Source organism: Rattus rattus, chromosome 3 (assembly GCF_011064425.1).
Source record: "Rattus rattus isolate New Zealand chromosome 3, Rrattus_CSIRO_v1, whole genome shotgun sequence".
NCBI lineage: Eukaryota > Metazoa > Chordata > Mammalia > Rodentia > Muridae > Rattus > Rattus rattus.
Genome location: NC_046156.1, coordinates 102909137 through 102935738, shown reverse-complemented (window position 1 = coordinate 102935738; position 26602 = coordinate 102909137). Strand labels below are relative to the sequence as shown.

The window sequence follows — 26602 nt, the reverse complement described above, 5'->3', positions numbered from 1 at the left end:
TGAAGACAGAATTTGAGGTGACTGAGAATAACCAAAGTCGAGAATTCTTGACCTTCTTGGAAGATGTAGAAGCACATTTTGCAGTGACAAATTTAGATTTTTTTTAAAAACCAATGAACTGAAATTAATACAAGTGTCACACACTGTCTCGCTAAGACATCCTTTTAATTCAGCATTTATAACTGACCCTTCCACCCCCAGTAGTAGGGATGTAAGCCAGGGCCTCTCTCTAGTTGCTAAGCAAATGTTGGACACTGAGCTGTATCTGCAGTCCAACACAATTTTAATTGTCACAATTAAATCTTGTAAATGGTTACATGGACTTGTTGGCACACGTGTGTGTGTGTGTGTGTGTGTGTGTGTGTGTGTGTGTGTGTGTGTGTGAAGGGGGAGGGTAGTTGGCGATAAATAATTTTTCAAGTCTGATGAATCCCAAAGGGTAATGAGGCTGAACTCCCAGTCAGGTTCAAAGAGGCCTTGACAAAGAAACGTTTCCTTTTTAGTTGCTGGGGAGATCAGGATTTGAGAGGGTTAAAATAAGAATCTGTACTAAGAAACTCAAGTCTTCTGCCTGTTACTTTGTAACCTTATCATTCTTTTGTGTCCTAAATTCAGTTCTTCCGTTTGCTTTTGTTAGTTCCAGAGAATGCCCCAGTGGAGGGACATGCTCTGTGGATTAGTTTCTAGTCCTAAATCCTAACTCTAACACAAGGTAATAATAGTTCATCATAGAAAAGATGCTAAAGATGAGTCAAGTCATGCAGGGTTGGACTGAGACAGCTCTGAATGAGTCCCCTGGAGACCAAGGCGTCAGGCAAGTGCACAAGCTCCAGCTGTGTGGAAGACAGCAGACAGTTAAGTTATTCTTCCTACCACGCGGAATCTCAATCATGTCTGTTTGTGATTATGATCCTGAGAGAAGACAGATCTGTCTGCTTCCCATTTCCTTCTACGGCAGATGCGATGTAGAAGGCACGTTCTGAGGCTCTTCCATTTTGGTTCAAGCAAGGAGCAAACCCCAACTTCCCTTAGCAGCTAATTCTCTGCGTAGTGCCTATGCTGTCCACTTCTCTACCTCATAGTGACGTTCTGGCCTCTCCAACAGCTGCGACCTGTGATGATGCTGGGTATTTTGGAGAGGGAGAGGGAGGGGGCATGAGGGAGAAGGTGTGTGGGGAAAACGGTGACTGGAATGGGTCACACTCAGGGAAAGGCAGAGTCCAGCGAGAGAGGTGAGGAACTTAAGACATAAAGAGGTGGAGCAATCAGCTGGGCTGTCATTCTGCACACGCACCCAGGTTTCTCACACGGCAGAAAAGAAGGAGCTGAAAGGCACCGGAAACACAGGGAGAGGGGAGACAGAGAGGCTCAGCTGGGAGAATTGCTTCCTGTGATTTGTCTTAAGGGTCACAGACATATTGCTAGGGTTTGAAATCCAGCGTGTCTTCCTCCACTGTGGAATGGGGAAAGCAGACTAGCCAGTTTAGCAGCCACATCTGTGTGTGTGTGGGCTGTGTGTATGCCACCCTGGGTATGGCCAGAGGAGAGCTTTCAGGAGTCGGTTCTCTTCTACGATATAGGTCCTAAAGCCGAAACTCAGGCCATAGGCTTGACAACAAGCACCTTTACCTGACAAATGATTCCGCTGGCCCTGGAGCCCCCACAATTGAGTTCCATTGGATGAGACTGCTAGAGTAGCCCTTTAGGATTGAGGTTGAGCCCCTACAGCAACTGAGGCTAAGGTTCCATACCCAGATATGAAATCCTGTGAGCCCAGGCGAATGGAGATGGGACCTGCCCTCTCTTCTTCTGTCTCATCTGGTGACTGAAGTCAGCCATCTTTCTTCCCAAGGCAGCCAACTCTCTTTGGACACATTTACATAAAAGCTCCACTTGGAATTCGAATCCACAGACTCCTTCTGTCACAGTTTACTGAATGGTCTCTTTCTACAGACCAGAAGCCATCCTACCCCGCTGACTTGCAGTCTAGAAACTATCCAGTCACCTTTGCAGGAGGCTCCTGAGGGAACTGTCTCCTTAAGCTTTCAAACAGGGACGTGACTAGCTCTCCTGGAAAGCATGGTCACCCAGAGCACGGTGCAGACAGGCTCTGTAGGTGCGAAGCTTGTGAAAGAGCTCAGGTGTGGCTATCGTAACCAAGGGCTGAGTTCTCCGCCTGGGGCTGTTTGATGGGCAAACTGTGTCACAGCCCCAGACGGAGTACTTGTGAAAGCCGAGAAGAGCAAGCTGCAACTGACAGCAGAATGTCAAAGTAAGCGTCTCTCCTCATTCCCAGCTCCTTCAGCGATGATTGATCGATTGCAGCTTGGTAGAAAGCTTTATCTGTTAAGCCTAAACCAACACAGGCCACAGGGAGCCCTGGTGACAGCTGCAGGCTTCAGCAAAGGTTGTTCCCAGGCCTCCTGGTGACGGAGCGACGCCTTGGGGAGGTGCTCCCCAAACTCGGCCTTCATTCAGAGCAATCCAGTTATGTTACAGACCTAATGTGCTAAACTAAAAGAGTGGGGTTCTCTCTGTACTTCTGCAGGTGTGGTTACATACGGCTTGTGAGGTGGCTGAAATGCTAGCGGTATTAACCGCACAGGTGTGAGCTCTTGGAAGCAGCTAAGTGCTCTGAGATCGCTGTGACGAGAAGCTTCCGCTAAGGATCTGATCCGTGCCTAGTGATCAGCACGTCTGCCTTCATGACATGACACTGATTCCAAAGAGACGTCTGCATTCCGCCTTGGAATGCACCTCGGCTATGGGATTTGAATCCAATGAGCTGTGTCACAAGCCGGACTGCACTAGGTTATGTACAATTAATGTGTACCCAAGAAGAAAAAAAAATTACCAATGCTACCGAAGATACTGCAAAAAACTGCTCTAACAACTGTTTAGAAATACTAATTTCCCCCTCTTTTCCTGAACGTATACCTTACAACTCTCTCATAATTAATGCAAACACGGTAAATTCCTCTCTTCTCACATCTGAAAGTAAAGATATCTGTTGACATGCGAGAATAGTTAAGTCTATAATAATAGTCTGGCCCTACGAGCCAGGACTTTATATCAGGACATAAGAATGAAATGGCAGAGAAAGAACCAGAGAGACCTGTATGCTGCTACAAGTGCAAAATCCATTTGGAAGCTTCCTCTTGTAAAGTGTAGTAGCTAACGTTGGGAAGCTAGGAGAGTAACAACGAAAACAATGCCATTCTATTGCAAGATACAGATCAAAGGTTAAAAGGCAAGTGGCCCTACATGTATATAAAGACGTAATCGCTTCCTGCCCTGCGGTTGGCAACGTGCAAGGGTGACTGAGCACCGTTTGCACTGGCCATAGAGAAAAGCATCATGGGAAAAAAAAACCCATCGACCAAAAAAAAAAAAAAAAAAAAAAAAAAAAAGAAAGAAAGAAAGAGAAAAAAAAAAGACCAAAGAACCCCATTTCCCTTTTTCAGCCTAATCATTTGGTATCTCTGAACGTGGTCCAGATTTAGACTTCAACCATCAAAGAACATCATGTTGTCCCACAGTTCGACAGTCCCTCTCAGTAGGGCTTTGTTGCAAGGCTAGCTAATTTTAAATCTGGTATGAGTAATACAGTCAAACCTAGTTAGTATGCGAGAGGAGTCGTTGCTAACGCAGGGTGAGAGGATGTGAAGTCACGGCATGAACAGTCCCTGGTTGTCCCGTTGTCAGATAAATGTAGTGCATAGATCCGAATTTCTATCCCAGGTCTCTGGAACCCAGGGCCAAGCCTTTCACTTTTGCTGGGTGGCCTGGAAGGCCTTCAGCTCCACCTGATACCACTCGGGGGCTTCGGGCCCACTCTTCCCCGGGGGGCTGTGGTCATAGCCGTAGGCAACGGTCAGCTCCTCCTCAGCCTCCACAGCTCGAAGGGTGCGGATGCACTTGATGGGCCCAAAACGGGGGTGGACAAACCTAAACATCAAGATGGGAAAGGTCATTCTTGGGCCAACCCAGGACCTCGGTGCAAAGGGAGCAGCTCACCTACAGGCACCGGCTGGATATCACTTCTGTGTTCTCAGGGGACGGCCAACTTCAGCAGGACCCAGATCTGCTGGGTTAGAACACTCTAGGCACACTGGGAGGAGGGGGTGGGGGGAGCTCAGTTGGGAGATTGTTCATCTAGCACAGATGGGGTCCGAGGCTCTTCTCAGCATCATCATAAACCAGGCACGGTGGTCCTAGCACTCAGGAGGTGGGGGAGAGCTCTGAATGCAAGGTTGTTTTTGGCTTCACAGTGAATTTGAGGCCAGACCTGGATGATGAAATATCTTGTCTTAAAGCTAAAACCCCAAATCTCACAGAACACCTCAGTACATGCTGGGGAGGTCAGAGGACAACTTGGACAAGTTGCTTCTTCCCTTCAACCACATGGGTTCCAGGGATCAAACACAGGTCTTTAGGCTTGGGGACAAGTACCTGCTTAGCTATTTTGCTAGCCCTCATCCTTCCCATAGGCCCCCAGGATAAATGGAGGACAGAGGACATATGAAATGGGAAAAGGCCAGCCATAAATCAGATTGGCCTCTAGGGCCTGATGGAGCTAAGGAGCTAAGTATTCGGCTCCGTCTGGCTCCTCTGTCTGTGGAGAAAGGTGTGTGTCTGCTGTTTTCTTAGATGGCTGGAACAGAACCAGTGACCAAGTGCTCTCTCTGGGCTATGCTCCCAGGAGTGTGTGTGTGTGTGTGTGTGTGTGTGTGTGTGTGTGTGTGTGTGTGTGTGTGTTTGGCTAACTTTTATGTGGTATAAAATGAACAACTTCTACCTGACACCAAAGAGGCCTCTATCCATTCTACTTGGCTATTATGGTTCATGAAAGGGGCATTTAACTTGGGACCAAGAGCGTTGGCTGGCTGTTCTGGTCTCATACATATCACGGTGCTCTCGTATGTTCCTGAATTTCACTTTCCTGCTCTATAAGATCATGGCGACACTAGTAAGGCTTTCCCTGGATGGTCTCTGTGGTGAGAAAATGGCGTGTCCCTAACACAGTGGCTCACACAAACTGAGACCCTGCTATCAGCTACTATGCATGTAAGCATGCACACGTGTGAATATGTATGTAGGAATGTGTGCATTCATGTATATGGATATATGGACAGCACTTATAAGCTCTTCCTGGGCATTCACGAGTACATGTGCGCACATGCACAGGCGTGTGAACATGTAAGCATACAACATTCAGATTACGCTCCTTTGCAAAGACGATATCCAGACCGTGGGTTCAGAACTCTTTTGTTAAAACTGTGGCTTTGGGTGGAGGATCTATCTAGCGGAAGAGAACTTGCTGGCACACAGATCTCCAGCGTCATAAGATCACAATTTTGTATGTATGTTATGTATGTATGTATGTATGTACATATGTATGTGTTGGTGGTTGGTCTGGTGCTATGTATACAAATGCTAAACATTGGCCCCCAAGATTTGGTTGCCCCTGCAAGCAGATCCTCACATTTACCAAGTGATGCTATTTAAACCTTGTTCCCCAATTTAAAACTATTGGTTAAATAAAGGTGGCTATAGCCAGTTACTGGGGAGTGGTAGGCGGAGTTTCAGTGACTGGGCTGGGGGCTCGGGTATGATGATGGAAGAGGGAGTGAAGGAGGGAGAAGACAGAAAACACAGGAGCTCTCCATTAGACGTGGTGGACCAGCAGCCCATGCCCCAGTGAAATGCTCCCCAGGACAGACTGCTGGAGCAGAATGAGCTTGGGCAAGACTCAACCCGCGAGCCCATGGGGAAGTAGCCAGTAGAGTCTTAGAAAAATAGAATAGGGGTAGCCCCTCAGTAATTGTGCAAGAACTGTTTAAGTAAATCCATAGGCTCTGCCTCGGTCATTGGGAGGGTAGCCGGGTCATCTTGATAGAGTTTATTAAAATCCACTTACAATGTATGGACAGACAGTTGTGGTGGTCTGAATGGAAACAGCCCCACATAGGCTCACAGGGAGTGGCACTATTGGGAGGTGTGGCCTTGTTGGAGGCACTGGAGGTGGGGCTTTGGTGTTTCAGAAGCCCAAGCCAGGCCCAGTGTCTCTCTCTCTTCCTGCTGCCTGTGGATCTGGATATAGAACTCTCAGCTACCTCTCCAGCACCTTCTCTGCATGCCTGACGCCATGTTTCCCACCATGATGGCAACGGATTAAACCTCTGAGCTGTGGGCCAGCCCCAATGAAGGGTTGTCCTTTACGTGAGTTACTGTGGTCATGGTGTCTGTTAACAGCGATGGAAAGCAGACAGAAGTGTATTACTGTGTAGCTCTGGCTATCTCTGAACTCAGAGAGAACCTCCTGCCTCTGACTTCTGAGTGCTAAGATTGAAGACTTGGGCTGCAGCGCCAGACCATTTTGTTTTCAAGTTGGCATGATTCATTATAATCTGCATCCTATGACTTCAGAGTGAAAATTAAATAGTGCTCCTGAAATGGAGCTTTGATCAACCTTCTAGAAGATCTAGTGGGGGCGGGGGAGGGGAGCCCGATGTTGAAGTTTTGGACCTGAGACTTCTTTTCCAATGTTCTTGTAGCTTCACTCTGATGCCCACTGTGTTGGTTGTCTTTCCATTCTGATGTGTTTTTTGTCGATGTTTGTGTTGAGACATGGTCTCACGGTGGCATTAGAATCGCACAGATCCTCCCGCCTCTGCCTCCCGAGTGTTGGGATTAAAGAACTCAGTCTCCTTCCGCCTCAGACTTCCAGGCACCAGAGTTACAGCTGCTCACCACCTATCCAGCACGTTCTTCGTTTGAGTAGACAGAGAACTTGTTCTCAGGAGTTACAGCACTGGGGGCACACTGCATGGGGTCGCTCTACCTCTAGACCTGAGCTCTAACTGATGGGAAGGTCCAGGGGGACTGACTGAGACGAAACAGGGAAGGCATCCAGAGTAGCGCCCGGGTAAATGGACAGAATGTGAGCTTAGCATGTGTGAGGTCCTGGGCTCAATTTCTAACGTAAGAAGAAGGAATGAGGGAGGAAAGGAGAGGGACCTGGAATGAATGCTCAGAGCTCAGGGCTACAGGAGTAGCAAGGAACCCAAACCTGTGGGCCACACAGCTCTGGACCTTATGACGGAATGTGCCGTATTTACTTGTGTAATTGTTCCCTGGACATTTTGTGACAGACTTCAGTAAAGCAGCATAGGGAAGGGCTTTCTCATTTCTGTGAACGCCAGTGGCCTGAGAAACACACAGATGCCAGGAGTTGTAATCTGAGGTTTACACTTGGTTATTATTCAAGGAGTCTTCTCATCCTTCCACAGAACGGACTTTTGGCTACACTGGGCTTGAAAGAGAAACGCCAGCAAAAAAACACAAAGAAAACAAACAGAAAAACCCCCAAACAAAACCTGCTGTGCAGACAGCGATTTTGCACAGACAGAAACGTCTCCTGTTTCCAGTGCTCTAACACCGTGGGGAGAAAAGCCAGCCGTGCAGAGAAGCCACAGAAGGGGCTTGATTGAAGGAGGGGGTCTAAGGGGTGTTCGGATGGTTAGTTACCGTGGCTTTAAGGGGCTGTTGTTATGCCAGCACAGCTGGGAATGAGCGTCAGACAAATGTACACTAGCCACGAAAGCCCCGCAACTAATAATAGCGTTAGTTTCACTTCACATGACACGTCCTCTGCCATTTCAGCTCGCCCTTTGGAAGCAGCTGGAGCCCCAGGTACTGGTTACTGGCTGACAAGGAAAGGAAGTCACTGCCAGGATGACCTCTGAGGCATCGTAAGGACAAGTCTTGGGGCGTTTCCTAGCAAGCCCCAAATCTTGGCAAGGTCTGACAGATGAGATGTTCAGAGTCGTGCACTGGACATGTCTGCTGTGATCACGGACAGCATTAGGGCTGCAGCCATAGCACCAAACAGGGAAGCCGATGCACTACAACTGAGCTGCACTGCCATCCCATAATCTCTGTGCACGTGTGTATGCAGGTGCAAGCGTGTGTTGAGATTGGTCTTGCACTGTGTATTCAGATGCTGGGTGACACGGGCATTGTATTGACCAATGTGCTGACCAAGAATGCTCTCCAGTAATCCCTGATTGGATAATAAAAGGCTAGAGCCTGTGACTGGGCAGGAGAGGGAGGAAGGCAGGCCTTGAGATGGAGTAGGGGGTCTCAGGCAGAACCATGAGGAGAAGGAAAGAGGTAGGAGAAGGCAGTCTCCATGATGCGGGATGGACCATGTGGCCAAGAGAAAATCCCCCAGAGGACACACATGGAGCACAGCAAACAGAGCAAGAATCAGATGGTAAGTAACACAGGGCCTACGACTGGGATGTAGGTTAGATCGGCTCGGAACCTGCTCGGTTTCTGGCTTATAACTTGTTAATCAAAATATCAAGGCTGGAGAGAGAGAGGACTCAGCGGTTAAGAGCACGGACTGCTCTCCCAGAGGTCCTGAGTTCAAGTCCCAGTAACCACATGGTGGCTCCCAACCACCTGTAAGAGAACCCAATGCCCTCTTCTGGTGTGCATGAGACAGCTACAGTGCACTCACATACATAAAATAAATAAATCTTAAAAAAAAAATTGGGGTTGGGGATTTAGCTCAGGGGTAGAGCGCTTGCCTAGGAAGCACAAGGCCCTGGGTTCAGTCCCCAGCCCAAAAAAAAAGAACCAAAAAAAAAAAAAAAAAAAAAATTACCAGATTTCTGTGACTTTTATTTGGGAACTATACAGGCTAGAGTGCGTCAGAAACACTCTATAAGATTACGTCTATACATGTGTATGCAGGTATGTCTGCTCCTGCGCATACGTGTATGTGGGAGCCAAAGAACAACCTCAGGTGTGGTCCTCAACACCTTGTTTTTGAGACCGGGTTACCTACTGGCCTAGAACTCTCTGACTAGGGTAGGCTGGGTGGCCAGTGAGCCCAGGGGATGCCCCTGCCTCTGCCTCCTCAGTGATGGGATTACAGGTTCCCGCCCCAACATTTAGCTGTTTCTGTGGGTGCTGGGCGAGGATTGAACTCAAGTCTTCATGCTTGTGCAGCAAGCGCCTGAATGACTTAGCGGCTCCTCCCCTCCCCAGCTCTGTCATGTGATCTTTAAACCAAAAAACAAAACCCCTAAGGGCAACTAAGGATAGTAATAAAACAGCCACCATATTTCTATGACATTTCTATTTTTCAAAGCACATTTTCATCTCATGGCTGGAAGGCAAACTGCTCAGATCTGGAGCCTTAAACTACAAGGCGGAGGTTCACAGCATCCCCCCCACCCCCACCCGGGTCATTCTGTGAGAGCAGCCACCATCTGAAGCTTAGGGACCTTTCTCATGCCCTCCTCAGCCCTGGGGGCCCTCTGCACAGATCCAAGCAACCACGGCGTCCTACTTACATGTCATAGATGCAGTTTGGAGTAAAGGAGTGATTCGCCTTGTGTCCCAAGGAGGCACAGTACTTGGACACGTGGTTGTAGGGCTCAGGCACATCAATGACTGTTTCCTCATCCAGGGAGAGAGTGTTCCCATTTAGGGCCCAGTCCCTGCTGTCAACCTGCAAAACAGGGAAGTCGTGCTAAAGAGGGCCTTTCTCACAAAAGCTCACGGCGTGTCAGAGGCGCGAACTCACTTAGCTTAACACGTCATAGTCAGAGTGCTGCTGCAGACCATGCGAGACAGCCAAGTCGTCTTCCCACGCAAGGACGGTGCAACCAGAGAGCTCAACCTACTGCTTGCTGGATTCTCCTCATTTCAGAGGGAAGAAAGGGATTTCCAACCCTTACAGAGACACACGAAAAGATCAGACAGCCCGAACTAAAAATAAACAGAGGCGAGGCTGTTGAGACGGCTCTGTGGGTAAGATACCCACAGCCACCTATGCCTGACCACCTGAGTCCAGTCCACAGAGCCACACAGCCGAAGGTGAGAGCCTATTCCAGGAAACTGCGTCTGACCTCCACATGATGCCTCCATTTTTTTTTTTTTTTTTTTTTGGACAGGGTTTCTCTATGTAGCCCTGGCTGTCCTGGAACTCACTCTGTAGACCAGGCTGGCTTTGAACTCAGAGATCTTCTTGCCTTAGCTTCCCCAGCTTGGATTAAAGGTGTGCACCAACACCATCCGGTCATAAGTGTATTTTTAAAACCTTTATTAAAAGATCCACACTTCTGTTCCAGTGGAGGAACTGTGGCTCAGGAGGCTGTCTTTAAGCCTGGGTGCTTCTGTACCGTGCCTTACCGGGTGTGACTTATCACCTACCATACAACCATCAGGCATCAGGTTGGATGTTGGGAGGACAGCAGAATAGCCCTTTGGGGCTTTTAGATAAAATGGTCATGACACTCTGGTGTATCTTCAGAGTGTAGAAATCTTTCACCTTTTCCAAAAAAGGGCCGTGTTTGCATAGCAATGTGTAGACTCCAGAAAGGCGTGTCCAAGTTTCTGACATTGTGACACAACTGTGGTCTACAATTCATGTTTGTGAGCCGAAGACTGAGTTTAAAAACAAAACAAGAGGCTGGAGGGATGGCTCAGTGGTTAAGAGCACTGACTGCTCTTCCAGAGGTCCTGAGTTCAACTCCCAGCAACCACATGGTGGCTCACAACCATCTGTAATGGGATCTGTGCCCTCTTCTAGTGTGTCTGAGGACAGTGAGAGTGTACTCACATATACAAAATAAACATCTTTAAAAAGAAACTATAAAAACCAAACAATGTTTTTTTTTTCTTTTATCTTTTTTTCGGAGCTGGGGACCGAACCCAGGGCCTTGCGCATGCTAGGCAAGCACTTTACCACTGAGCTAAATCCCCAACCCCCAAACAATGTTTCTTAAGCTTTAGGTAAACTTAGTACTTTCTGTGAGGTTCTGTCTGCAGTTACCCATTGCCTCAGGTAGCCTGAGAACCACAGGTTGGCCACCCTTCCTCCATAAACTGACTCTTCCTCTGATACACTGCATTTAGATGTGACATCTGGTCAGTGGTCACTCTCATCTTCATTGCTCCTAACCCGCCATGGAAGTGTGTGTGGTTTGTGCTATGTTGCCATTAGGTGGGTGTCAGAATCTCAACTGCACAGGGTGCGAGCGGCATCTCCTGCATCACCGCAACCACCACAGCGGTGTCAGATGCTGCAACCATGACAACAGTGTCAGACGCTGCAACCATGACGACGGTGTCGGATGCTGCAACCATGACAATGGTGTCAGATGCTGCAACCACCACAACAGTGTCAGATGCAACCATGACAACGGTGTCAGATGCTGCAACCACCACAGCGGTGTCAGACGCTGCAACCATGACAACGGTGTCAGATGCTGCAACCACCACAGCGGTGTCAGAAGCTGCAACCACCACAATGGTGTCAGATGCTGCAACCACCACAACAGTGTCAGACGCTGCAACCATGACAATGGTGTCAGATGCTGCAACCATGACAACTGTGTCAGATGCTGTAACCATGACAACGGTGTCAGATGCTGCAACCATCAAAACTGTGTCAGATGCTGCAACCATGACAACTGTGTCAGATGCTGTAACCATGACAACGGTGTCAGATGCTGCAACCATCAAAACTGTGTCAGATGCTGCAGTCATCACAACGGTGTCAGATGCTGCAACCATCACAACAGTGTCAGATGCTGCAACCATCAAAACTGTGTCAGATGCTGCAACCATGACAACAGTGTCAGATGCCTACCTACCTCTGCTTTCAAACCTTCCTTGAACTCTGCAGTTCACTGAATTGTGACCTGGGGCAAACTCTTTAATCTCTCCTAGGTTTTTGTTGCCTCATCTGAAAAGTGTTCAGATAAAGCAGCACGGGTTTAATATTTAAAACTCCAGAATGCTTCCAAATTCAAACCTTTTTGAAGAGGCTGCTATGATGTAATTGGAAGAAACCGCACCTGACCTCATTTTTTGTCACAGGCAAAAGGTAGACACAATGAAATATAGAACAGCTGCCTCTAAGCTATGCACACAGGGGGAACGGGAACATCAAATTTCATACTCTGACTGAGGTCCCATTCCTAAGATGATATACATATGCAAATATTTAAAAACCCCAAATTCTTAACGCTTCTGGTCCCTAGCATTTCAGATAAGGGGTGCTCTACCCATGAAGCTCCGTGTTGAATGTCCAGGACCTTCTGGAAGGCTGGCAAAGGGGTCACCAGTGTGAATGCCAGCTCCTTCTTGCCTTTTGCCTGCCCAGCTGCTTTGACTGTGTGACTAACTGGACCATTTTGTGAAATGTCCCCTTATTATCCACTGGAATAGCGGCAGAATGGAACCCCAGACCTGAGACGCTGGCTGTGAGCCTGGCACATGCATCAGAACACAGTGGGGTTTGACGGCTGCGCTGGAAGCTTCAGACTTGCTCCTGGCCGGTGAGGTCCTTGACCCTGTGAGCTGAAGATGCTTAAGCAGAGCCATCCATGGAGGTCTAAAATATGCCACAGACTGTGTCTCAAAGGCAAGAGCTGCTGTGTGTTTCATGAATGTGTGGGGTGGCCAGAGAACAAGTTCAGTGTCCTTCCCCAAGGATTCTTGATGTCTGTCTGTCTGCCTGCACTCTGTCTCTCCCTCCTTTCTTCCTTTTTTTGGAGACAAGGTTTCTCTGTGTACTCCTGGCTGTCCTGGAACCTTTTCTTTTTCTTTCTTTCATTCCTTCCTTCCTTCCTTCCTTCCTTCTCAGGGTCTCGAATTGCCTAAAACTCACCCAGCAGGCTAGGCTGGATGGCCAGTGAGTCCCAGGCACCCACCTAACTGCAGCTCCCAGCACTACGGTTATAAGCATAGGCTACCATGCCTGGCTTTTAAAACTGAGGCCTTGGGGACTGGGTGAGCTTCCTCTTACCTGCAAGGCAGACACTTTAACGGCTGCAGCATCCTCCTCCAACCCCCAAGAAAAGACCCTGACCTATATAGACCAGGCTGGCCCGGGATTCATGATTCTCCGGTCTCATCCTCACAAATGCTGGGGCTACGGGTACATGCCTTGCCTGACATCCCCTGACGATTCTGAGAGTAGATGATGGACAGACTGAAAGGAACTCATTTTCAGGGGCTAAGACTCAAATGGGGACAGCGCTGTGTAACGTGTGATCCTCACAGTTTGGGCCTTTCAGGTGCTAAGACTACAGGCATGCACCACCACATCCTGCTTATTTAACTTTTAGCTTTTGAGTTTGGATTTTTTTTTTTTTTCACTAACTCTTTTCTGGAAAGATGGAGACCATTTTAAGACTTTGCGTTAGCAGGAGTGGGGTTTCTTTCCTAAAAACATACCACATTGGAGGCCATTAGTTAATTGTTAGGAATCTGACTGGATCTTGGATTTGAGATGTTGGGTAGGGTCTAGAGAAAACACATGACTATGTCATTATCCTATCTTCCGTGGCCATGAAAGTGGCTTGTTTAAGCTAAAGCCCTTTAACCGATTAGGTTGATGTTCGAGTCTTTCGCACTTACCTCTTGGTGTGTAATTCGGACTCCATTATAAAATGACATGACAGTATTGGGTCCCACTGCTACCTTGGAAAACAGTCCTTCTCCGGCACTGGAGATGAGAGAGTCGGCAACATAAACCCTGCAAACATACATAATAATGAAAATTGAACCGTGAGCTTCTCAGTACGACCTGTCACTTCACGTCAATCACCACAAGTCCATCACAGATTCTTCCAGTCATTCAACAATGGAAGGAAGTGAGGTCAAGACAGTAAGCCACAATATGTTAGCCACAGGAGTGGAAGGAACACCTTTTATCTTGGTAAAAACTGTATTCACACTGAACTCCACTCTTGTTTCTTTAGATGAAGTATCCGGCTCAGAATGGCCTCAGACTTGCTCTGGAGCCAATGAGGACAGGAACTATTTCTTTATTTTATCATTTTATTTTGAGACAGGTTCTCTCTGTATAGCCCTGGCTGTTTTGGAACTCTCTCTATAGATCAGACTGGTCTCAAACCCACTGAGCTATATCCCCAGGCCTCAAACAATGTCTTCCCTAAGAACGGGGAGATGGTTGTTCTTACAGATGACCTGGGTTTGGTTCCCAGCACCCACATGTCATCTCACAACTATCTGTAACACAATTCCAGGGATCTGACGCCCTCTTCTGGCCCCTGTGGCCAGTGCATACACATGCTACACAGATACACAGCAGGCAAACACTCATGCACATACTTTAAGTCTTCTTTAACAAGGAGTAATTATTATAGGTTCCTAAAGCCACCCATACCTGATATACTCTTTTGTAAAAGAAGATAATCTTTACAGCTAATGATGGCTTTTAGTTTTACCAGACAAGAAAACATCCCCAGACTTTTCAAAGCCAGATAACAGAGAAAGTCTATTTCTTAGTCAAATGCCAAGATGGACTGTTTACACAAAAAAGGACTACTAATGAGATATAGCCAAGAAGAATTTCCCCACAAAGGGTTAAAGCAGAGGTCAGCCAGCCCCAGGTCAAATCCAACTGCTGCTCATTTCTTGTTGATAAAGTTTTATTGAGACACAGTTGCCTTCCGCAGTTTTTTTTAAGGCTGTGCCTGACTACCGCTGGGCTCAAAGGCAGAACTGAGTCTGTGCAGTAGACAACACGAGGCCTCCCAGGTTCCAAATTGTTCCTCAGGGTGAAGAAGGTTGCTAAGCACAGTTTTACAAGAAAAGCACTCTTGGCTGTGGAATGGATGTAATAAAAACCTATGTTCTACCAACAAATCTTTCATGCACCGTGACAGATGACCCTGCTAGAGGCTGGGCATCTGTAAAATCTGGGCTATTTTATGGACTGGAAATCTGAATTATTTCCTCCAGTTCTGCTCCTTCGCGGTGACAGAATGATGCACCTCACCCTTTTGCCAGGTGACGTCATGATACTTGCTTCAGTGCAGGTGGGTTGCATCCCATGCCCTGCTGACCCTGCTGGAGGTACATGGAGGACGGCCCTGCTGCTGGGTCTCAGGTGTTAGGAGACATGGCGAGTTTCTGCCAGTTTCCATTGTCTCCAGGGAAAAAAAAGATATGTCCCGGGGGTTGTTTTTCCTTTAGCCAGAGTCTTGGAATGAAGAGATGTGAAACAGACCTGAACCTGACTTGAATCCTGGAGCCCAGCCTAGTCTGGCTGAGCCTGGTGAAGCCCAAATAAAAATGGCTGAATCTAAGCCAACCTTCAGAACCGCGAGTATAACACAAAATGCTCGCTCCTGCGAACAGGTAAGCGGTTTGAGGGTATTGCTATGTAGAATTCACGACAGCCTGGATTGACAGACACAGTTGGCCCTGTAGTCCTTTGGGGCTAACACCGAAAACGGTCTGCAGCCCTGGCCCTGGGCCAGAACCTCTTGTCAAAAAAAGAGGACATTCTCTCCCTGCCTGTGGCACTGTGGGATCAGCTCTGTCAGGCAGACCAGGAGGAGGCTTGTTTCTCAGATGGGAGCAGAAAGTAAACAAGAAATAAACCCCGTCCTGGGGCTTGGGGGGCTGTTCTTACTCAGAGGTTGTCCAGCTGCTGGAGAATAAAGAGAATTCTGAACACCTAGACCCGGCTAAAAGGCAGCCAATGGCGTAGGTTAGGTGTGAAATGGCCAGGCTTGCCGTGGTGGGGAGATTTCATGAGTACTTATTTGCTTTCTTTCTACGCTGTCTTCCCTTATGAATAAAGAAGTTGATTTATGGTACGAAGGTCAGGCTGCAGAGAATAGGAGTTGTGCTGGAGGTATAGGTCAGGCTTGAAAGGGCCTGAACTGGTCCCCTAGAGGGAGCCTTGACAGGGCCTGTAACATGGCTCTGTGGGTAAAAGCGACTGTTTACAAGCCTGGTGGAAGGAAAAGCTGTTCTCTGATGTCTACATGCGTGCTTCCCTACCCACTGAGAGTCCTGAGAAAGGTGACATCTGAAAGGAAATGACCGACTGCCTGACCCAACACCTTTCCTAGAGAATTCATTCTAGGACGAGACGAACTGGCCTGATACTGTAGACACTTTCTACGGACAGGCTCGCTACGAGAATGCAGTCGGTCTTCCTCAGGATACCTAAACACATACTTGGGATATGTGCCAAGGAAAAGCGCTTGGTTTGAGCAGGAGCCCAGCCTGAGCAGAGAGCCGCAGAAGCTCAAGGGTGCCCACCGCCAGGGCACACGCAGTGCAATGAATGGCACAAGGAAATAGTTACCTCTCGGACTCATAGGGGTCTGGAAGGAGGGCATCGCTAGAGATGCAGGAGGAAGTCGATTTGTCAAAGTGGAACACGGAACCTAAAAGGCAAATCCACAGGTCAGTGCAGGTGCAGAGCACCTGATGTGCTCCCCAACACAGGAGGGGCCAAGCAGCCATGCGTGCCAACCTGGCTCCGCCCATCCACCCCCATTCCCCGCCCCAGCTGAAGGAGACAGGGTCCTACTAAGTTGTCCAGCCTGGCTTTGACCTTGTAATCCTCAAGTTTTTGAGTGGATGGGATTCCAGACCTGCATTTACCAGGCCTGGTTTAATTTAAGTCTGAATGGACAGCCATCGGACTTAAACTCTTAGGATTCCGATTGTTGATTTTTTTTCTTTATTCAAATGTCTTTAAAAAAATCTGCTTGGGTACTTAAAATTTTAAGCAAAAACACTTTTTCATAGACTTTTCAGATTGCTCTGGTTAGAACTAAACTGGATAATGGTTTTTAAATTTCTCGGAGGTTTTCATACCAGACAGTCTGTAGAATCTACAGCAGAGCCCAGCAGTTGACTCCTTTACTGAGAGTGAAGTCAGCCTCAGAGAATTAGGAGCAACGCTGCTCTCCATGCTATGCTAAGCTGCCGTTTGGCTTCTGTCTCAGTGGCTGAGAACCTGGGGAGGGACTATTCCTGCAATTGTCCTAGAATCACTGTTGGCTTTCTGTCAGCCTTGGCGATTTCTGAGAGTTCATAAAACAAAGAAACAAGACTTGGAACCTGAGGGTAAACTCCTACAAAGCCAATTATTTTTAGCACCAACACCGCACTAAGCGGTCCCGTCAGTCAGGTCTTCAGTAGTTGTCATGGTTACCCGACCCCTCTCCTGTTGTCTAAAACACAATGTCAACCTAAATAAGTGCCTCAAACTTAAGTTACAAAATCCAAATCAGCCAGAGATGACCCAGGATCAGACCGCCTCAGGATTTCAAAAGTGGAACTTTTAGCTAGGCAACTTGGTTATGAGGCAGGCAGGAGAGCCGTGAGGCTAAGCAGGGAGCCCAGAGGAATCTAGGTGTGGGCAGGAGTAGGAAGCTCTGCCTTACCAAGCTGGGCATGGAGGAAGAGGAAGCTCGTTCTCCCCAACCCCACAACGCATCTGTGGCAAGCAGCCTCTTGGGCTTAAACAAACTCAGAAGTCAGGTAGGTAGGTAGGTAGGTAGGTAGGTAGGTAGATAGATAGATAGATAGATAGATAGATAGATAGATAGATAGATAGATAGATAGATAGATAGATAGGATAGATAGATAGATAGTAGGTAGATAGATAGGTAGGTAGGTAGGTAGGTAGGCAGACAGACAGAGAGACAGACAGACACACAGGAGCCCAGGAACAGAGCCCGGAAAGGGAGCTGGTAAAAGAAGCAGGCAGCAGAATACAAGGGACAGTGTGACTGATGGCTATCCTTGGCTGTCAACTTTACGACATCTGTCATTAACCGAAATCCAGGCAGCTAGTCCACCTGTGAGGGATTGCTTTCTTATCAAGTCTTGTGCAGTGGGAGGATCCACCGTTAATCTGGACTGCACGTTCTGAAAGACATTGTGACCCAGACCGAGACTCGGTAATTGCTGGAATTTGAGAGAGAATCGGATCAGTTGACTTAAAGTTCTGGCTCTTGACACCCAAAACACTGCCTCGTGGGTAGTTTCAAATGTGTGCCCAGGCGAGGGCTGGAGCCCCAGCTGAGAACTCTTAGCTGCCACGTGCGAGGCCCATAGTCTGAACCCTAGTATAAAGTCAAGGCGTGCCACTAGATCCCACTTCAAATGCTGTAGTGAGCTGGGCGCGGATGGAGCACGCCCAGCCCCAGCACTGGGGAGACAGCAGGCGGATCTCTGAGTCTGATGCCGGCCGCTCTGTAGAGGAAGTTCCAGGACAACTGGGGACATAGAGAAACCCTGTCTCAGAGACCAAACCAAAACCCAAAACTACGGTCCTGGGCTAGAGGCATGCTCCGGGATTAAGATTGCTGACTGCTCTTGTGGAAGTCCTGGGTTCTATTCCCAGCACCCACTTGGCAGCTCCCAACTGTCTGGAACACCAGTTCCAGGGGATCCAAGGCCCTCTCCTGGCTTCTGTAGGCACCAGGCATCTCGGATAGCCATGGACCTCTGCATTTGCCCACCACTGACCTGCTGGAGAGGTAGGGTGGAGCGGCGGAAAAAACCAAACAAACCCGAAACCCTTCATTTTGGGATTAAATGAATGGGTTTATACTTGTATGACGCCGGTGGCAATAGGTGTGAGGGTGATCCTGAGGGCTGGCCCTCAGGCTCCATCCATCTTGTGATTCTGAGACATGATTTCGAAATCTGGCAATTTTGCAGGCCTGGAGCTGGCCAGCAAACTCTGGGGACCTGCCTGTCTGCCCTTCTCCAGTGCTACATGGCTTTTGTACCCGGGACTTAGCTCTAACTCTGGTCTTTATGCTTTGGTGGTGAGCGCTTTTCCCCTGAGCTATTTCCACAGCTCCTAGAATAACAGCCACTACACGGAAAAGTACGAAGAAAGCACAGAATGCTCCCGCTTTCTCTTAATGGTAACTTTAAAAAAAATGCTTTACATATATTTAGCATGTTTGCGTGTGTGTGTGTGTGTGTGTGTGTGTGTTTGTTTGTGTGTGTGTGTGTGTGTGTGTGTGTGTGCGCGCGCGCATGCATATACTCTGCATGTATGCTCCTGTGAGGTCAAAGGGCAACTTTTAATGTAGCTGATTCTTCACTCATGATGTGGATCCCAGAGATTGAACGCAGGTCATCGGCCTTTGACGCAAGCTCCTACAGCCGCAGAGCTGTCTCACGGGCTTAATCAGCTCATCTGTTTATACAGATTGGGAAGTCTTTCTGATTTGATTCTTTAACAGCATAAAGTGCTCAGTGCTCAGTGCTCAGTGTAGAGGTACAGCCATCTGAACTGGCTGAATCCCCCACGGCGCCTCCTCGCGTGACTTCTCGGCACATCCCCCGGACACACACGCTACACTTTCTCTGACTCTCTCGCATTGGGCTTTGTCATGTGACTTGCAACATAAAGTGAATGAAAGTTCCCCGGGGAGGTTTCGGGAGGCCCTGCTTGTATTACCTGATTGTACTCTGACACATCTATGAGCCACTGTGAGTAACTATTGCCCAACGTGGCCACTGTGCCTTCAGACTGGGCCCACCATAAAACACAGAGCAAATCTGACCAGAAACTCAGAGTATAGCCTGCCTCAGCCCTACCAGCCCAGACCAGGCTAGACCAGCTGAACCTGGGGACACAACAAACCTTTGTTTGTTGTTATAAACTCAGGAGAGGCAGAGGGACCTGTTTTTTTGCCAAAACCCGACAGTCCACTAAAGTGGGCTACTCAGGGAAGGAAAGAAACCTTTTCAACCTGTCACCCCACTAGAAGCAGATCTAACTTACTTCCCGATGTCAGTTCAAAGTGTGGCTTCCCTTCTTCTGTGGCCATGAGGGTGGCCAGCTTCCCTTCCAGCATCTCTCCATCAATGAACTTCCCATAGAGCGCAGTCCTCTGATCAGGGTACACGTAGGCTATCTTTTCCCCCGTCATCTCCCCATCTTCATTGACTTCCCCGACGAGACTGCCTCCGTCCTGTCAGGAGGAAACAAAACACGGAGATATTATATAAAAGATTCATCTGTAGGGTACGAGCTCAAGATGTTTCTCTTCCACTCCTCCACCATGAAGAATGCCCAACACTGATTTTTTAAACTTAAAAATCTAGAGCCTTTGACAAAAGTGAAAGCTCTTGATGCCTCTGCCACGTGCAAATAAGCTTCTGGGCACCCGTGCCTCATTTAGAGGAGGTGACAGAAGGATACTTTGTAATCCTGAACTAGTTACTGGCCCCCTGGCTTGGTGGGCTATCTAAGAAACAAACAAGTTACACTCAGAGCAGAACTGCAAACATTTAAGGGGAAATACAAGCTATATGTTATTACAGCACACACCAGGAATCTCGGCATTCTAAAGATCGAGGCAGGAGGATTGTGAGTTTTAGGTCAGTCTAGGCTACAAACTGTTTCTGTCTCAAATTCCCTCAAAAAAAAAAAAAAGGTATAAGTATCTATAGTAGGGTATTACTATCTGCCAGTCAAACGATTTTACCTCTTTAAATTTTCTTTTAAAAATAATTTATTTTGTGTGCACAGCTGTTTTACCTGCATGTGTGTCTGTGCACTGTGTATGCAGTGGAAGAAGAGGGTAACAGGACTGGCGCTGGGTTATAGACAGTTGTGGGTGCTGGAACTTGAACCTGGGTCCTCTGGATGAGCTCTACCCACTGAGCCATCTCTATAAGTTCATCTGTCTTCCTTTTCCTCTTTCTGTGTTTTTTTTTTTTTTTTTTCAAAAAAGTTCTTGCTATGTTTTTGAGCCTGGCCTTGAATTCGTTATATATAACAGGCTGGCTGTAAATTCACTGTGGTCCCCATGTCTGCTTCTCAAGTGCTGGAATTGCAGGAGTGCCCAACTCACTTGTCAATAGCCTGCTAAGAAAATCTTAAGGCTGGATATGGTCTTGCATGTCTTTGATCTCAAGATTAGGAAAGCAGAGGCAAGCAGATCTCTGATCTTCGTGGGTTTGAGGCCAATCTGACCTATTCAAGGATAGCCAGGATTATACAGAGAGACCCTGTCTCAAAAATATAACACAACAAAACCATCAGTTAAAATGTATTTTAAAAATTATTATTATTGGGCTGGAGAGACGGCTCAATGGTTAAGAGCACTGACTGCTCTTCCAGAGGTCCTGAGTTCAATTCCCAGCAACCACATGGTGGCTCATAACCATCTATACTAGGATTTGATGCCCTCTTCTGGTGTATCTGAAGACAGATGTTTTAATTGAACGGGGCTACCACAGTGTTGTGGATGATTTAATTTAGGAAGCAAGAGATGGGTTGTCTGCTGGAAGTCCTTAATGCATAACTGACCAATCAAAGTCCTTCGTAAGCTTGCTAAACAATTTGATACCATGGCGTCTGTGATAGCTTGGTTAATTTCCTCAGCTCAAACATCTAAGACCAGTTAAGCAGCAGGTGACACTCATGTGACCCTCAGAGCTGCTCATTGGGACAGGGACAAGTGACCTTACATACACAGGTTGCACAGCTCGCCGCAGTCTATCCACTCTTTGATGGGGGAGAGATTATAAACTAAAATGAGTTTTAAATGAGTTTTGAGGAAAACGATGCAGCATCATTTCCATGGGCAGAAAATGCAGGAGGGTGACAGTTGTTGCTCTTTGTCCTTCTGAACTTAATTCTTACGAATGCCGTGTAAATGGGATGGTTCTTTCTGTGCATTCTGCCTTCAGGCTACTGCCGCCGCGACACAGCGTGTTAGCGTGTGGTGTGTGTTATTCTTACATGCGGCAACTAGCTGGAGCCGCCACATTAGTGCTTATTTGAAGCAGAAGTCTGTGTTTAGGGCCTCACGCCCTTTCCCTCAAGAGCCGAACTTCTTACTTTGCACTGGCAGAACAGAAATCGTTTGGTTTTCTAAATAATAAATAAAATAATCAAACCAAACCCAAACAGTTTACTGCGGCTGCACATGGTGCCTCTGGCCAGTGTTCAGCTAGCACGAGCCAGTCCCTGGGTTTGAGTCTCAGCTCTGCATGAGTTGGTGGCAGACACCTGTAATTCCAGCCCTTAGGAGGCAGAGGCAGGAGAATCAGAGGTTTGAGGTCCTCTGCAGCTACAGAGAATCTGAGGCCAGCCTGGGCTACCCAAGACTGTCACAAAAATCAAAACATCACTGGCAAAACTTCTGTACCCTAATTAGAGGGAGATTTTCAGAAGAAGCTGTTCGTGGAGTGATCTCACACGGACAACAGGCAGATTAGTAGGTTTCTTACACTTAGGGGGAAGAGGTCATTCCTGGTTTCTTCTGCTCGCTGGCTCCCCCTAAGTGTGACTGGTGAGAAGGCAGGTCAAATGCTTGTCGACAACACATTTCTCTCTTGGGTGTGGATTGACAAGATAAAGGCTGCTTGGGATGTCCCTATGATGGGTGCTAGGCATTGTCCTGTCAACCCCAGGAAGGCCCATGTCCCTCCAGAGACACCTCCAGTGCTTTAGCAGCAGAGGGGACCTAGAAGCCTGTTGTGGCTCTGTGTTCCCATCCCACCTCCAGTCCAAAATGACTACAGTGATGACCAGAGCAAGGCCTCCCCCAACACTGATGCCTGCTTCTTTACTGACAGCCTCCAGACAGCCGAAGGCTGTAATCAGCCCCACTCTCAACTACATCCTTTCCTTAGGACACAGCTCTTTTTATAAATTTCAGTGTGTGGGGAGTGAGCTAGGGGAGGGAAGGGTGCTGCATCCCTTGGAGCCTCTAATGTGGTACTGAGATTCAAACTCCAGTCCTCAGGACAGGACAGCAGGAGCTCCTAACTGTGGGGCCATCTCCCTAGCCCCAAACTGCAGGCGTAAGCCCTTCTGTCTCAGGCTCCCCTAGTAGCTGGGCCCCCAGGGGCATAAACTGTGCCAAGCTTAACTGATTGAAAAAAACAATTGTGTGACTGGTCATGGTGGAGTGTGCCTTCAATCCTAACACTAGGGAGGCAGAGGCAGCTGGATCTCTGTGAGTTCAAGGCCAGGCTGGTTTATACAGTGAGCCCCAGGACAGCCAGGACTACATTGGAAAACCTTGTCTCAAAAATAAATAAAAACCAGTTGTGTGTAGGACGGTGTTAGATGCCCTGATCCATCACTCTCTGCTCTATTCCCGGAGACAGGGTCTCACTGAAGTTGAGCTATGCCAGTAAGCCCAGAGATCCTCCCATGAAACCCCAGTGAATGCTTTGTGAGCACATAAGGGACCAAGCAAGGCTTTTTACTTGGTTTCTGAGGATCTGAACTCAGGTCCTTCTTACCTTCAGCAAGCATTATTGTCTGCTGAGCCATCTCCCTAGCTGATTAAACGGTTTATAGAGAACAGTGTGAGCTGGTGAGAGAGTTCAGGGAGGAGATTGGGGTGGGGTAAGGGGTGTTTGCTGTTCACCAGCAAACAGCAGGAGTGAAGTAACTCCAAAAAGACCAGAAAACTGCTGAATTCGATTTCACTTGTAAGACACTGGATACAGTTAAGCAACAGCTGGGTGTGGTGGCACATGCTTTAATACTAGCATTTGGGAGGTAGAAGCAGAGGCAGGTGGATATCTGTGAGTTCGAGGACAGCCTGGTCTACATAGTGAATATGAGGTGAGACAATTTACAGGGTGAGATCCTGACTCCCCTCTCCTGTATCTCTGGAGACAGGGTCCTGGCTGTGCTGGATCTCACTATGTGCCTGGATCAAAGGCATCACCACACCCAGCCACCCCCCCATATGCATTTCAACAACGAAATATCCTTCTGCTTCTTTCTATAGGACAAAGGAATGAAAAATAAATTTGTACTTTACTGGTGGTACAATAAAACTAGTTTGTCCCAGGGATGAGTAAATACTCAGGAATACTCAGCATGACTCAGAAGAGGAATTAATAGTAAATCTAAGTCAGAGTGGCAACAGTGAGGTAGGCCGGCCTCAGAAACTCTCAACTTTAGCTTTAGGCTAACCATGGCTTCAAAGAGGATACATGTTTACTGTTTATCGTGAGAAGTCAAAACATTGTCTTAAAACTAGTTGCTTTCTTTCCCTCAGAGCGAACAGGTAGCAGCTTACTGGGTAATGGATCCAACACACTCCGTGTCGAATGTTGTCTTTGTACTGTCCCTTGAAGATCAGCCTCCCGTCGGTGTCGTACTCCTGGGCTGGCCCATTCAGCTCCCCATCCACATAGGTGCCTTGCAGAACACCTCCGTCCTCATAGGTGTAAACGCCCTGGCCCTGCAGGGCATCATCCACATAGTATCCCTCCAGGGTGCTGTGAGGCAAGGAGGGGACAGAAGGGACAGTCTGATGACACAGTGCTATAGTTCCCCTCCCCTCTGCCCCAGCCCGATACATTTGGCGGGTAGCACATATCTTCCTGTTGCTGGCTCTCTCACTCTACCATGTGGGTTCCAGGGATCAAACTCAGGTTGTCAGCCTTGGTGATAAACACCTTTATCCACTGAGCCATTTAAAAACAAAGGATAGGGTCCAGGGACCCACATGCCCGGCTCTGTTTCACTCTTATATATATTCAAAACAACACCTGAAGTTCCCAGAGATTGATGGCTAGGAAAAATGCCGACAGATGGATAAATGGTTGGCGATGTCAGCTGGCTGGTAGGGCATTTACCCAACATGCCCAAGGCCCTGGGTTCCAGGAAGCCTTAACCCATGATCTCCTGGTTCTTATGAATCTTTCCCCCTTCCCTCTTTTTACTCTGCCAAAGAGAAGAAAAATCTACAGGTTGGGTACAGGTTGGGTTGAGAACAAGTCTCTTTCTCTCTCTCTCTCTCTCTCTCCCTCTCTCCCCCCTTCCCCCCTCTCTCTGCCATCTCTGTGGCCCGGCAGATGAGTAGCCTACACCGGGCACTGGCGTTTCTGCTGTTACACTCCTCTATCGCTGGCCATTCACTTCCCTTGTGGGCCAGCACTCACTGACCCTCTTGGACGGCTCAAACACAGGGGTCGTCAGTCACTCAGGAATGGCTTACCTTATCCAACTGGTCATCGTATTTTCAAGCCACTCATATTACATTCTACAGTAGTAATGACAACTGGCACCCAACCAAAAGGCTCTCTCTCCTTTGCCTCCCATTGGAGATAGGGGAGGCTTTATTTCTGTCTCACAGTCATGCATTCCCAATGACAGGGTCAGGCTCTCGAAAGTTCGTCATTAGATGATTTTGTCATTGCATGGACAACACAAACACAGACACACAAATCCAGATGCTGTAGCTGCTTCAACACCTAGGTTACCTGAGAATTGGAACTTTTGAGGCATATGCTGTGTGTGTGTGTGTGTGTCGCGCTCAACCCTGCTGGTCCCATTAGCAGCCTGACAGAGGCTGAGCCCCATGGTGCTGGACCCAAAGAAAGCTCACAGTATGTTTATGGCAATTTCACCATTCTCTTCTTACTTCTGTCCTCAGAAACTACATCTGGAAGTTCAGAAATACGTTTTGTGTCCAATATCCTTATGCAATAAAAGTAAGTTTACCAAAAATTCCATTTGGAATAAAGGAAAGAGGGGCTCAAATCATTTTAAAAATTTAAAATGTGAGGGTCAGCAATATGGCGCAGTGGGTAAAGGTGCTTGCCGTCAAACCTGAGGATATGAGTTTGATCCCTTGGGCACATACCATGGAAGGAGAGAACCCACTGAGGTAAGTTGTACACTGACTTACACATGTAGCTCATGGCACCTACGCCTCCCTACACATGACATCCCCACACAAAATAAGCAAATGTAATTTAAAGATTTAAAAATTAAATACAAGATACTCAGGAATCAAGATGGTTCGACTAACGCCAGCTTTTATTCACAGACGCAGCAAGCAGGCATTTAAAGGTATCTTTCTATGTAGTGAGCACTGTATGGGGGCTCTAGCCAGCATGCTGCACAGAATACGTACAGCCCAGCAGTACTTTGTGGTAAGCACACACTGCGTACTGGGTAGGCAGGATAAACACGTACCTTACACTAGGACAAGCGTACGCTGTGTCCCAGGTTAAGTGGGACAAGCGGACGTGCTGCACAGCATGTTCTGGGGCAGGTAGGACAAAGCGAGGAACAGGGACTGAGCGGGCTGTCCCCGCCTCTGCCAAGTAAAACCTTGTCTTGTGATTGAGAATGATCTGTAATTATTAAACGAAATTCACAGCCCGAACGCTGACAGCTCCTGATTTCATTGTAATTACACTACTTGTGGTCTCCCAAGGGGATAAATAGTTCTCTCTCCTGTTTGTTTGTATTATCAATGACAAATAGGCTTATTAAATTCACGAAAGGAATAAAGTATACTTTAACATCATCTTTGCATAAATAATCAAAACTCTAAACTCAGTGAGGCTGAGTTAATGAGATGCAACTGTCATTAGGATCGCACAATTAAAAAAAGAGAGAGCCGCCCGGAGAAGGAAGGGTTGCTAACCAACTGACAGGAGACGTGGCATGGACCGCGGGGAGGTGAATCGACCGTCTCTTCATTTCTGGGAGGGATTGTCAGGTAAGATACAAGATGCCCAGCGATGTCTGAATTTTAGGTCATGAACTTCAGCAGGCGTACAGCCCAAATAGTAAGTGTAAGATATAAACATAAAAGATATGTTTTGCTGTTCTTGCTGGAACTATTCATTGAACCGCGAGGTCTAAGTTTTTATTTGCTAGTCCTGTTTTCCACCTGTTTGACTTTAGATCCTCAGCAGCATTCAAAATGTCCCTGTGTATACTCGGGTTTTACCCCAACAGACAAGCATCCCATTCCCTCTCAGAGTCACGATCAAA

The 26602-nt window shown here is 47.7% G+C and overlaps 1 protein-coding gene across 1 annotated transcript in view; it reads right to left on the bottom strand.

Annotated features, from left to right (window-relative positions):
* Positions 1 to 2464: 2464 nt before the first annotated feature.
* Positions 2465 to 26602, bottom strand: part of Setd7 (SET domain containing 7, histone lysine methyltransferase) — a 42186-nt gene continuing 18048 nt past the window's right edge. Inside the window, exons 3-8 of the mRNA XM_032898434.1 lie at positions 23886 to 24087; positions 19613 to 19802; positions 16157 to 16238; positions 13447 to 13564; positions 9369 to 9526; positions 2465 to 3948 (exon numbers count right to left, since the gene is read on the bottom strand). Coding sequence (XP_032754325.1) covers positions 3768 to 3948; positions 9369 to 9526; positions 13447 to 13564; positions 16157 to 16238; positions 19613 to 19802; positions 23886 to 24087 — 931 coding nt within the window. The 3' untranslated portion in view covers positions 2465 to 3767. The remainder of the gene's footprint in view (positions 3949 to 9368; positions 9527 to 13446; positions 13565 to 16156; positions 16239 to 19612; positions 19803 to 23885; positions 24088 to 26602) is intronic.